Genomic DNA, 14,478 nt, shown 5'->3' with positions numbered 1-14,478 from the left:
ATGCCGATTGGCCGGATTTTTGCAAGCCATTCGCAGAACAGTTTTCACTCTGGTTGGTCGGTGAGGATCAGATCTAAATTGGACCGCTGCGCTCAAGTCTGAATAATCCACTTGGATTTAGCCTTTAAAGATAGTTCCTAAATTTAAAGTTGGGAGCACCCGACACCAACTATTTATCTATAGATTCCTCTTGGTTAGAATAATATTTTTAAAATTTTTCCTTCAATATATATTCCTATGTATATTTGGAAACTCATTCACTTATTTATTTATTTACAGTTTCTTATATAGCGCAACATATTCCGTTACGCTTTACAATTGCACTTATTTTTTAGCCTGCATGAGAAGTGTTTGAGATTGCATTATAGATTAATAAAATAATTGCACCTATAAATGCAGCTTCTGATTAATCACTCATGCAATAAAATATCTATGACCATATACAGTAACATATAGGGCCTGATTCTGAGCCCCGTACCTGTGCGAACGCCACGCCGACTGTGCAGGTTGGCGAAGGTGCCCACACAGGAGCCCTGTACATGCACATATGAGACTATGCACATGCGCAGGCCAGAAACAACGGTCCACTGCGCTAAAACGTGGAGGAACGGACCGATGAGATTAGAATCAAGGCCATATTCTCATGGAGGTGCATAATGAGAACAAGCTTATCACTTGACTTGAAACTAATGACATTACTAAAACATTATTTATTCAACACACATTAGAAATTCCACCAATTTGTGTACTCTTGCTGTAAACAATGCTGAGTGTAGCAACAGTCTCAACAACTACATCTGGGCAATAAAAAAAAATACACTGTACCAAATATTGCTTTTCAATTCATTTTTATTTTCATACAATGTTCTTAATAAAGAAGTTTTAAGAATATAAGAAGTAGATGCATTTTCCATTTAATTTATTAAGTCATTAATCAGCAATGCACTAAATTATACATATAGAAACAGAAGATTTACAGAAGTAGATATTTATTTCCAATCATCCATTCTTTTGTTTTTTCATCTTCCTGTGGGAAAAAAAGGATGATGCCTATTACATATACTGTAGCATTTACTAAAATAAACTTAAATACTACATATATCCTTAGTGCACATAGGCAAATGTTAGGGGGTTTCTGGATACCCGGAAACCCCCCTTCTCTTAGCAAGTGGCTCAAATTATTAAAACAATAGCAATGCTATTTAATACTAGAGGTGCTGCCACATCATGCAATTTAAGTAAAATGGCAGACTTATGGAACATGCCCAGTATTAGAAGCTACTTCTATCAAGTTTGCTGTGTGTGAGGTTCTGAGCCCTCGATCAGTGCACAGGACCAGAGTAGTTGATAGCAAGGAAAATTTGTATCATGCACAGGACAAAACAAACCTAGAGCAAAATAATTTATGAAAAACCAACATGACCTATGTTATTTATCGATAATATACGATAGTTAAACAATGTTGGAGGTGCCCCCAGGAATCAAGTACTAGAATACTTGGAAGGGGGAGAAACAGCCAAAAACCAGAGAGTGGGCAGTTGTTCACAGGAAGGATTCCTTGTGGGAGGCACACTTTTGTAATTCCAATTATTTAAAATAATGGCTCGAAAAAATTCATTTTACATAATAGACAGTTTATATTAAACAAATTTGATGGACAATATATGTCTCAAAGATGTTTATATTAAACCAAGAAGTATAAACTGGAGCCTTACCATGAGTTGGGAGTATGTCTGCTTAATGCAGTACTTGTTCTATTATGTTTGTGTACCGTAATTATTATAGTATGTTTAACCTTTTCATGACCACTTATGTGTATTAAATATGTTTGATACAGCCATAGATGATCTATAGTTTTAAATATTAATACTGTATTAAATACAGTATCCAGTGTATAAAAAAGAACAATGTGTACATTAATGTCCAGTGTCATTATTAGGTTCTTCTACAGCTCCCCCAGACTCCCACTCTTACTCCAATGTTCTATAGAGTGGGAGACTGTGGACTGCATTTGGAAACCCCCTCTAGAAATCCTGTGCTTGCCACTGGTGCATATTCATGAAACTATTACTGAACCAATGATTCCTGAAAAAAAATTAGAAATTTAGAAATATATACATACAGTATTATTTAAAAGTTTTCAAATCTTACTAACTATGATACATGAAAGCTGTAATGGGGTCCTCATCTCATGCTTAATGCTTTGCTCCTTTACTGCTTCACTTACTATGCTTACTTATTATTACTCTGTTCCTGTGCTACTATTATACCCAATGTTGTATTTATAATGCACCATTATTTCATTGCTATATTCCCTGCTCTAGTTTCACAAAGTGTTTATTATATTTCAGTAGTAATACATTATGCAAATGTCACTATTAACATGAATAGCAACACTAACACATTTCTTTTATGTATGTTCTTTTAGATAGATAGATAGATAGATTACCTTTTTTGCTGTCCAGATTATCCAAGAACTCCATTTAGCAGGCCACCTACTAAAGGCAAGCCTCCTAACAGCCCCTGTCCTCCTTGCCCTCCTGTCACACCTGAAAGCAAGCCTCCTAATCCTCCACCTGATCCACCTGACCCACCTGACCCAAGGAGGCCACCTACTAAAGGCAAGCCTCCTAACAGCCCCTGTCCTCCTTGCCCTCCTGTCACACCTGAAAGCAAGCCTCCTAATCCTCCACCTGACCCACCTGACCCAAGGAGGCCTCCCAATAAACCTGAGCCACCTGATTTTCCTGACCCAAGGAGGCCTCCCAATAAACCTGATCCACCTGACCCACCAAGGACGCTTCCCAATAAACCTGATCCACCTGATCCACCAAGGAGGCCTCCCAATAAACCTGATCCACCAAGGAGGCCTCCCAATAAACCTGATCCACCTGATCCACCAAGGAGGCCTCCCAATAAACCTGATCCACCACCAAGGAGGCTACTTAGTAGTCCTCCATTTCCTCCTAGTAATGACAATATGGGACTGAGTGCACCTAATAAATTTAGAACTCCTCCAAGTCCCCCAAGTATACTAAGAAGTTCACGAGTCTTTCGTGATTTTTGTTCTTTTAGAATCCCCCCTTCAGTAGTTTGTGTAGATTGAGCGTTTTCAATATATTCTTTTATGGACTCCTGTAAGAAATAAAGAGAAATGTTATTGTTCTCATAGTATTTTTTGAGTTCAGCTGTATCATAATGACCAAATAAACACAGACACCCCCACACACCACCACCACGACCCCCACCCCACCTCCAGAAACATCAGGTGAATACATCCCTTATTACAATAAGGAGCTTCCATTTTCAGGTAGCAGGCAAGAAGGATTCACAGCATCCACACTTTTCAGATCAGGGTGGATTGCCCATATGTATTAATAGTTGCTTAGTGAACCAGCACATTTTTTGTAGACTTACAAACATGCTTGTCGACAGGTAAAAAATGCAAGAATTTAACAAAAGGTTGGGGCCTAAGGATTAGCCTGTTTGTGAGCTCTGAATAATTCTTTATTAACAAATATGGCCAACTTGTATTTAGCATCATTACCAAATGTGGGCACAGATGGCAATTCAACTGTATCAAGAAATAGAATAGAAATATATAATTTTTGAAGATACCAAGTAATTGCATATAGTTCCGTAAGCAAAAGCAGACTATATTCTAATTTTTTTCTGGCTTCAAAACATTAGACCAGGAGTCCTCAAACTATTTTGCTCTGTGACCCATCAGACAATAAAATTAATTACAGAACCGCAACAATTTACTGCAGAATGTCATCACATCACATGTGTAGTCATCATCAAGCACATACATGGCAGCATTGTGGAGGCGTACAATGATGGGAGGAGTCTAAAATAACAGAGAACTAAACAGATTTCTCATATTCCTTGAATCACTGACTGAGATTAGAAAAGTCATCAGCCTGATGGTCAGCAACATGAAGTCACGACTCCATGCTGACAATTTCGGGACCCACTTTGAGAACCACTGCATTAGACCAATGGTTCGCAAGCTGTGTACCTATCTATCCTGGGGTACCAAGACACTTGCAAGGGTGCCTCGGTTTAGTAGTCTGGGGGAAAAACAAATTTATGGTTAAAGTGACAGCCAAAACCAGTTCTTGTGTCTTCCAATCATAAAATAAATTAGAACCACTACTATGTCTACCACCACATAACTGAATCTAAGGGTGGCAGGTAAGCACATATATCTATATCAGAGTGATGACTTTTATAAGGGGCATATATCTGTGATGCTCTTGTCTGAGAAGGGCATGTCATATGTTAGAGGACTTCTGAGGAAACATCCAAACGGATGAGAAACGCGTCAAGCCACCCCCTCCACCCCCACAGCACAACCAGAGCTGAGTCTGCCAGTACGGAGAATGCAGGAAAGCTATCACTCTGAGCATTGCTACAGCAGGGCTTTCCATACGCTGACACGGAGACTAGCAGTCAGCATGCCATTCACTGCACAGCCAATTGCCGGGTGAATGTCAAGTTGACCATCCGGTGAGTGTGAGACACGCAGCCACCCAATCACCGGCTGCACCTTACACCTTGAATCTCAGCCAAAAGCTTTGTCCGCTCATCACCCATGGCCGCCCCACATCCCCCATTAGCTGCACGCTAAAATAAGGACAGTCTCCTTACAGGTCAGTGGCCGACAAAAAGAATGATCATTTTACAAGCCTGCATCTGCTACGCTTCCGCTGCTATATTATGGACATAATTGGACCTCACACCAAACTAATGAGGTAACTTTGTTCATACTTTTATTGCTAACCATCATTTGGTTCAAACCACCCACAGCTCTGGTGCTCCTTAACTATTTATCCCAAAATTCTCCACTATACAAACTTTGCCATATTCGGAAATAATTGAACTTCCCTATATATATATATATATATATAGACATTGTAATCATGGTATCAGAGGGAAGACCACTTGTTTGACATTTTCTTTGCAAGTGTGTCATTTTTATTGTTTACTATGTAGCATTGTTTCCTATTTGTATCAGATTAAATTCCGCTTTTAATACTTTTAACTAGTGTATATTGTTCTGTTTATTGTCTTTGATCTAATCACAGCGCTTCATTATCCCTTTTTTCTTGTAGTATCTTTCTTGAGGGCCAGCACCTCAATTTTAGATGAAGCTGTGGCACGGATAAAACAAAGTAAAAACCACAAGTAGGTTGGTACATTGCACATTTATTTTTTAACTAGCGCCATCACGTGATTTCTTGTTGTTTTTCATATATTAGAGGTCTTGATCTGTAGATTTGCAGAAAAATATGTAGTCAGGGGTGCAAATACCAGAATGATGGAGCCCCGCCTTCAAATGTACAGTGTATATATATATATATATATATATTTCCTTTGAGCACCTGACAAAGGGGTTACCGCACCCCGAAACGTTGGTCTTTGCCGCACCTTAAATAAACCACTGAAAGTTACCTCCGAGTGCCGCCCATTCCTGTCCACCTACCCATACCCATCTGGGAGGGCACCGGGACCTGCTGTATCTTTAAGGAGAGTGCCGGGCCGCCAGAAGCAAGTATATATATACATATATATATATATATATATATATATATACACAAACATAAATTAAAAGGGGGGGAGCTATATTTTTAAACATAATGGGTAAGATGCATTAAGACAGGTGTAGAGATAAAGGACCTTTTTCTGGTGCATACCCAACGCCCAACGCTGTGAAATTTGCAGCATTGCGTGTGGATGAACCGCCACCCCCCCCCCCCTCGCTTGCTGAGTTCCCCGCACGGCTGAGAATACATGTTTTGCATAAATATCTATTCGCAGCCTTGTGTGCAGAGGCCATCAAATGATTTGGAAGGTACACACAAAACTAAGACACTCTCTGGTCTTAGTTTTGATGCCACATCACTGCCTATTTTCCATGGAAACACCAAGTGGTTTCATGGGAACACCCATGAAATGCTCGGTGTTCCCATGGGCGCAGCTTGTAGCCGCTGCCCCATGACCCCGCCCACACTCGTAGGTGCGAACGGGGTGGCGAACTAGCAGTTCTACATGCCCACTCACACACAGCATATACATGCATATGCATATACATACCTATGCACGAACACACGGGTGAGCAAATCAATCAGAATCAGGCCCAAAGTGCAGATAAAATGGAAGGTGATAACGCACCAGCCAATCAACTCCTGTCATTTTTCAAACATAGCTGATTGGCTGTTGTATTAGCACCTTCTACTTTATCTCCACTTTTTTCTTCACACAGCTTAATAAGAGGTGCTACCATGCTAAGGCTTATAGTACTATACAGGAAAAATACTTAGAGTGCATCAGTATTTTTCTTTTTCTTGTGTAGCATTAGAAGCCTTAGCATGGTAGCACCATGTTTAAAAATAGGGTGTGCAGTCCAGCCCCCTTCCCCCTTTTTTTAACAATTAATAATTGTATGCTGCAGGCTGGTGCCATACTTGTAACCTGTAACCTTTTAAATCTTACCAAAAAAGAGCACACGCCTGGTGTTATTTGTATTAGGATGACCTCATTCTGTAAAAAGAATAGACAATGCACTGTGTTATTTTATTGTGGCAACATTTTCATTGTAGTAAGTTATTGCTTATCAATATTAAATTTGGATTTTAGAACACTCACATACAATATTGTTATTTATAAAATACTTGAATGTTATGTAGTAATTTGGGGAGCAGGGCTGATGCTGAGTTGGCCTATATCCCCCAAAGCAAGGCTCAGGTGCATGAGGCATGTAGCCCCTTCGGTATCTAACAGTACATGTGAAAAAAAGATGCAAATGCTTATGTTCATCCCCCCATGTCTCAACCAAAGACGTGCGCAGGGGGGTGCTGGGTGTGCCCAGGCACCCCCTAATGCCCAACACACCCACACCCCAACTCTGCTGCCGCCACCGCATCTAGCCTCCAACCCACATGCTCATTCTGTCGGCAGCAGCCCCTCCAAAATTGGGCGCCGCTTTGGAGTAGACAGACACTTGAGGTCCAACTGGACCTCTAGTGTCTCTCTCCTACAAGGCAGCAATCATTTTTGGAGGGGCTGCAGTCAACAGAATGTGCATGTGGGCTGCTGTGGGTTGGAGGCCCGATGCAGTGGTCAGAAGTACAGAGCTGTTAGGAACTCCCTGGGCAAGGAGCAAGTATCCCCTCCCCACCTGGCAACAAGCATGCAATCCCTTTGGCAATGAGCATGCAAATCCCCTTTCCAATGAGCATCCCTCCTCCTGACAACAAGTATATAACTCCTCCCTGGCAAAGAACATGTAACTCTCCCCTGGCAAGGAGCATGAACACTCCCCCATAGCTATATGCATGTATCTCCCCCTAGCAATGGGCATGCAATTCCCCCTAGCGGATCTACTCAGACATGCTAACCCCTCTTCACCCACACGATTTGTATCCACATGGGGACCATTTATCTATAGTCGCCCTCTTGCCCAGAGGACTGAGATCTGTCATCTACTAGAAATCCCTGTTGAAGCGACTTGACCTAAGACCCCCCAGACTCAACATTGTCACCTAAGATATGACTTGGCTGCAAGCTCCCCCCCCCCTTCCTTCCAACCCTTCCACATCCCATCCCTCCCTTCTACCTTTTATCCTAGTTCCACCACATAAAAATTTGAAAAGTTTAGGTTTAGAGACGTGCACTCAATGTAGATTGGAAATCTTTATATGTTTAAACTGTTGGGCACAGGCCCCAGACTTCGCACCGCAGTCCACTGTTGGTTAAATACTGGAATGTATTGTTAATATTTCAAGCATGACCTCATATGTATGGTTCTTGGTCCCCATGCTAGGGGCATGTGCGAACGATGTTGTATATTATTGTACTGTACGTCTCTGCTTATGTACGTCTCTGAATTTAAAAAAAAAAAAAATTCCCCCTAGCAACAAGCATGTAACTCTGGCAACGGGCATTACCACAGTGTCTACTTCAACTTTTATTTACCATGTACTTGTCCTAATTTCATTTGTACTGTATATCATTATTTTCGGGCAGTGCTGAGCACTAAGCTCAGTCTCAGATGCTGCCCAGCTATGTGGCTGTGCGCGGAGTCATGACTCATGCACTGAGTGATGGGTGAGGTCACACTTCGCAGTGCAACCCCATCCTGAACCCTGGGATTGATATCCCTATGTGTAATTGTAGGTTTGCTTTACCAGCAGCTGATGCACAGTTGCAGTGAAGTTTTGAAGTGCACCATCTACATCCATAACGATCGTCTCCTAGGGAACAGGAGATAACAAATTACAGATGAGCAGAAAACAATGACATTGCCTGAATTCTTTTTTTAAATTTTAGATGATCAAAATACTGATATCAAGAAGACATAACAGCACTGTTTAGACAAAATGTAACATCAAATGAAAAATTAAAACTTACTAGATCTGCATCTGATCCAAAAATGTCTTCACGGGAACAGCCAGAGATAACCTAATGTAGAATATAAAACATTATTCCAAATATACAATGTATTTGCTATTTGCTATATCACAGTAGCTTATTCAGAAAACTAAATTGTCACAGCACTTTTATTTCAACTCTAGCACCATAAAAATCCACATTGAATGGCTGTGTATGCGTACGGATTGTAGTCATACCTGCCTACTTTTCTTCTCTCCTCTCCGGGAGAAGCCCGGAGAAGAGTGAAGAGGGGCGGGACGAGACTACAGGTCAGAGGAGAGGCTGACTTCACCAAGCCCGGTCCCCATGACAGCCAGCAGCGGCAATTTGTGGGTACGCAGATTTGGGGAGGGTCTAAAATGATGCAAACTTACACAATTTGCATAATTTTAGCCCCACCCCCTCCCAGTGGATCTGCAGAATTCAGAATTTTATGCAGCGGGGAAGCAAGAGTGCGGGAGTGATGCGGGAGACTTGCCCACCTTCCCTTGTTTTTGTTAATTGTACCTTTTGTACTCATAATTTTGTAAATGTGACACTTAGGGGGTAATTCTGGTTGGTTTGCAAAAGCAAACTCCTTCTTTAATGTATGCTGCAGGTGGAGCTGATTTTTTGCAGAGGGAGTTACATTTGGGTGAGTTATTTTGTTCTTTGCCGAGTAAATACTGGCAGCTTTATTCTTACACTGCAATTTAGATTTCAGTTTGAACACACCCCACCCAATTGTAACTCTCTCTGCACATGTTACATCAGCCCCACTTGCAGTGCACATGGCTATTGCAAACCAACCAGAATCACCCTTTAATGCTTCAACAAAAAGTTCTGTTTTATTTTAAAGACTTCTGTTGCATTTGCAGAAAATGTAAAGTACTAATCTTTGTATTTTCTGTAAAAATCCTGATTTCTGTAGTGCAATTTCCTAGGAGACAAGTACCTCTGGCATGGCTACCTAATGTTTCATCCATTGTAACTGTACTTTATCAAGGGGCGCTGATGTCCTGACAAAGGCCTGATTGCTGGGCTGCAGAATTTTGGAGCCCAGCCATTACGTAAATGCCGCCCTGCCACAGCGCCAACCACATTCCCCCCTCCCCTATGCACGGCTGCGAACACGATAAATCACTCACCATCGAGTGATTTTCCCCCTGCTCGCAGTGCTGAGTAAGTTGACTTACTCAGCGCTGTGATTGCAGTGGACAGAAGAAGGCCATTGATGACAGCCCTTCCTTCCAATGACCGAGGAACGCTGGACACTCACGGAAAATGTTTCCACACCCAAACTCCCAAATCTCCCAATCTCCTTGCGGGCTGCCTGTGATGGCTATAACCATCATAGGCTCCCTTCGTACAAATAGCTCACACATGCGTACTCCTTAGCAGTCTTCCTAAGAAAAGACTCACCACTACAATCCATTTTTTATTCAGCTGCGAGGCTGATCTTCCTGGCTAGACATTCAACGTCTGTTACTCCGCTCTGTCAGTCCCTCCATTGGTTGCCTGTATATTACCGCATTCAATATAAAATACTTCTACTTACATCCAAAGCCATTACTCTGACTACACTGACTTAACCCCTTGAGTGGTAGGTTTTTCTGGGGCAGGACAAACCTACCAGGGCAGGTTTGTCCTGCCCCAGCAAAACCAACCACAGTGGGAAGTGGGAAGCCCCTCCTTCCTCACCTCTGCTCCGGCGTTAGTACGCCGGAGCTTCCCTGCCGCCATTAGTGTCCCCGCTGCCTCTGTCACATTGAGCAGTGACGTCGGCGGCAGGCTGGGGGATGTTCGCGGCGGCTCGGGAGGACTTGGGTGCCTGAGCGCTCCCGAGTCCCCCCGAGCCGCCCCGAACATCCCGAGCCTGCCGCCGACGTCACTGCTACTAAAAGTATGGCGGCAGGCAGAAGCAGCAGGAGGAGTGGTGTTAAAAGAGCTCCAGCGTGTCATCGCTGGAGCACAGGTGATGGAGGGTTGGGGGGGGGGGGGTGATTGGGGAGGGGGGGCTCTAGAGGTGCTGCGCCAGTGGTGCACACCTGGACAGCACTTGCTCGCACCTATTTCATATTTGTGGTATGCCCGGAAATTTTCTGGGACAGCCTGGTGCGGCAGCGCAGCTGAGCCTGGAAAATTTCCGGGCATACCACTCAAGGGGTTAAATCTCTTTGCTTATCTCAAAATATATCCCCACCTGACCTCTCCGCTCTGCACAAGATCTGCATCTCTCATTCACACTCATTACTTGCTTCCATTTACACTTACAGGATGTACCCCACCCTATGGAATGCCCTTCCATGTACATTAAAACTCTCCTCTAGCCTTCAAAATTTCAACTGTTCTCTGAAAACTCACCTCTTCAGGCAAGCCTATCATATTCCAGAACCCCCACACAGCCTCCAATAGCATTCATATCTAATTGCATCCCATCAGGATGTCTTGTAATATGGTGGGACTGCAATGCTATGGAATCCTATCCTTATGTATCCCTCCTATTATCCTATTACCTCTATGTCTGTTGTTTCTACCCAGTTGGTGTAATCACTGTTGTTTCCAATTGTAAAGTGCAATGGAATATACTGCACTTTATAAGAAACTGTAAATAAATAAATAAAAATACTGCAGCCAGTACACATGCGCGGTCATTTGAAAATCGTCCATACTTAAAGAACGCAGCCGTGTGATCAAACCTAATTTGGGCACCCAAGTGAAGGTCTAACTAACTGGAACTTTTACCCATCTGCATTGTGATGTGCTGAACTTCTGGGACAACACATCAAGAAGGCTTTGTGTGAAAGCCCAGATCTATGAGCTTGACCCAAAAGGCAAGGCTGGTATAATTTGTTTAGGGCCTTCTCTGATTTTGGACAGTTGCAGGCTCTCAAAGGGTTAAAATGTGAGGATTTCTGAGCCGGGTAGCACCGCTTCCATTTGACCATTGTCCCAGGAGAGTGCCAACCAGTAGTTACAGCCCTGTCTTCAGGTCAAACTTGCCAAACGTAGCTCTGATGAAGAACGTACTATAATTTGTGGATGGATTGAATTCCCTGATTTGACAGTTCAGCAATCTCAGTGGCCTTCAGACTGCATATAGTCTATGTGTTCATAATGGCAAGCTTTATATGCTTATTACATGGTTGAGACAAGCTTTATATGCTGAAGACATGGGTCATATGCAGTATTTACAGGGCCAGTGTAACTGTGTAAGGCTTCTGGGCACCCTAGGAAAAACCACACCCTACTACTTGCCCCCAAGCTTACACTGCCACCAATACCCACTTTTAGCCACTCAAGTGAGTGTGGAGGTGGTGCCATAGAAGTTCCACTTGCATTAAGTACAACAAGGATGTCTTCCACATAGACACCATTAACCAGTGTCACCCTTACATATCTCGGTGCCCTAGACAGATGCCTAAAGTTGCCTAATGGTAAAATCGACCCTGAGTATTTAGCATCTGGTGCGTAGGACAGACTTATAGGATCTACCCATGTATGTGGTGGCTACAACACATAAGTTCTGCAATGTGAGTAGAGTTGTTTCCTTTTACTGTGAAGCTGAGTTAGAAGTTAGAACATATTCTTCTTTTGATTACACATATAATAGGTTTTCTCACCTCAATGTATTGAATTTCTTTGCTGAGTTCTGTTTTGTCAGTCGCATTCTATAAAAAGTAAAACAAATGTATACAAATCGATCCTGTATAATAAATGGTAGAGCTGCATGACAGGCAATCCTAAATATAACAGTAAATTACAGTATTGGATCTTGTTACCTTGAATTGGTAATATGTGCAGATGAAGTCTGCCAGATCATCAATAGCTAATTTCTTTTTTACCTGTGAAAAATAATGAATAAACAACATTGAGCTTCACATATAACAGCATATCTACTTAAATGTATATGTGTGTGTGTGTGTGTGTGTGTATATGTGTGTGTGTGTGCACTGATATTATACACTCTAAATGGACAGTACAGATATAACCCTGGTAAAACCAAGATACATTAGACGGTTAAGCTGAATGCCCTGAAATATTTTATTGATGTGTGTTTTTAATCTATTTTAAAGAGCATTTTTAATGAAGTTTACAATTTTACAGCTGAAGGCCATTTTGCTCCAAACACTGTATCAAACACCACATCACACTGCTATCAGAATGGAATTCCCCAGGCTTATATCAAAATATCTATCTATCTATCTATATATATATATATATATATATATATATATATATATATATATATATATATATAAAGTCTGAGAGACGAAACGCGTTAGAACTTTGCCTCCATCCAAGAATATATAGATAATACTTACTTTTTATCCACTATACATACAAAGTTTAAAAAAAATTCTCCTTTTTGTACTCCTGATATATTACTATTGTTATTTTTAACTAATTGTATCTAAAATAAATATATATATTTTTTATGAATTATGGTCATTAACAATTAATTAATTGCTCTATACATATATGTGTCCTTGGTTATAACGCTATTTGTCGCTGAACCCTTATCCTGCACTAAAAATCTTTTAACCACAAGTAACTTACCATTACTTTTTATATTTAAAGGACAGCTGACACCCTTGGAAGTAAGGGGTATCAATATATGTACTGTCATATATGCCATTTAGAGACTCACAAGTGGCGCCACACACCAATCCACTAACACACACATATATATACACTGTATCTATCTATCCAGTGGCGTAACTATAGTCCCGCAGCCCCCGCGGTGGCGGGGAGGCGCTGAGAGGTTGTGGGTGCCGGGGGGCTGCGGGACTATTATAACTCACTGCCTTCTGCCGCCAGCACTTTTGTCTGCACTGGGTCCCAGCTCTCCTGGCTACTGCTGCAGCGCTGGTAATACAAAAAGTGACACCTGAAAAATGGCTGCCCCATACTGCAGACAGTTTTTCGTCTGCTGTATGGGGGCAGCCATTTATCAATGTCACTTTTCATTATCAGCAGTAGCCACTGTATCTATCTATATATATATTAATATATATATATATATACTAGTAAGCCCACTCAAAGCAAAAGCTTTGAAAGCTAGTCTGCTACCTTCTGTGTTTGTGCATCTATGAGAAAGAGATGTAGTTTCACTTTCTCCCAGCAGATGGCATTGTTTCAGAGACTCACGGACACTAGACATCTAGATAGATAGATAGATAGATAGATAGATAGATAGATAGATAGATAGATAGATAGATAGACACAATGTGATTTGTAAAATTTCTGTTGCAGTTTAGGAAATGGAAAAAATTATTTCATTGGGGTTGTTGTGGGTTATAGCACTGCCATAAATGCCGCCCATTGTATTGAGACCAAGTACCTACCAAGGAATTCCTCAGGCAATTTGACTCTCCGGTAGTACCTTGATCTGTGCCATCTTTAATGCATTTTGACATGGCAGGAGCTAAAACAAATAAATGACTGTCATCAACAATATGATCATAACATGATACATAAAATCTACATTCAAAAATTGCAGATGATTCCCAGATAATGCATCTGTTATATTCTGCTACAATTGATTCACTTGTACTGCAATTTTGTGAATAACAGAAGTACATGGCTAGCGTTCCTGTTGTAGAATAAAATATAAAAGGTCTCTATAGTTTGAAAAAGTATGTTACAGTAGTTATCTGCAGTATCGTCAGTTAGCTAACAGAAGGGGCACTTACCAAAGCAGCAGCCAGCAGCTATAACCAATAGGGTCACAGTGATCTTCATCTCTTACTAGCAAAAGTGCGTCTTCAGCATGAACACTCGCAGATAGACTGTACTGAATTGTATCAGTTGTGATCAATTTATACAAATTTTGGTCTGTGTGTACATTTAATACTAATTAAACAAGTAGATAAAGTGGATTGAAGCTTGAAAATCTTTTGAAACATAAGAAGTTGTGTCAGAGGTAAATGATCCTTACTTGTTATGGTGTGTTATAATGATCAAAGGCTGTTACCGTAATGTTTACTGATTCCCTCAAGCAGAATGAATCAAATGTTAACTTGAAGTTTACCTGTCATATTACAACAGAGAACTAAAACA

At 41.4% G+C, this 14,478-nt stretch overlaps 1 protein-coding gene across 1 annotated transcript; it reads right to left on the bottom strand.

Moving 5' to 3' along the window:
- Positions 1 to 959: 959 nt before the first annotated feature.
- On the bottom strand, positions 960 to 13,842 carry LOC146072381 (uncharacterized). Its single transcript, XM_083179641.1, has 8 exons — positions 13,764 to 13,842; positions 12,198 to 12,260; positions 12,039 to 12,086; positions 8,416 to 8,466; positions 8,193 to 8,258; positions 6,499 to 6,546; positions 2,450 to 3,135; positions 960 to 1,027 (listed from the first exon to the last, which is right to left on the bottom strand). Exons 1-7 carry the CDS (start codon positions 13,833 to 13,835, stop codon positions 2,467 to 2,469), a joined length of 1,017 nt encoding a protein of 338 aa, XP_083035767.1. The 5' UTR covers positions 13,836 to 13,842; the 3' UTR covers positions 960 to 1,027; positions 2,450 to 2,466.
- Between the last annotated feature and the right edge of the window lie 636 nt (positions 13,843 to 14,478).

Source organism: Crinia signifera, chromosome 4 (assembly GCF_055691185.1).
Source record: "Crinia signifera chromosome 4, ASM5569118v1, whole genome shotgun sequence".
NCBI classification, from domain to species: Eukaryota; Metazoa; Chordata; class Amphibia; order Anura; family Myobatrachidae; genus Crinia; species Crinia signifera.
This window is presented reverse-complemented; position numbering and strand designations above follow the sequence as displayed.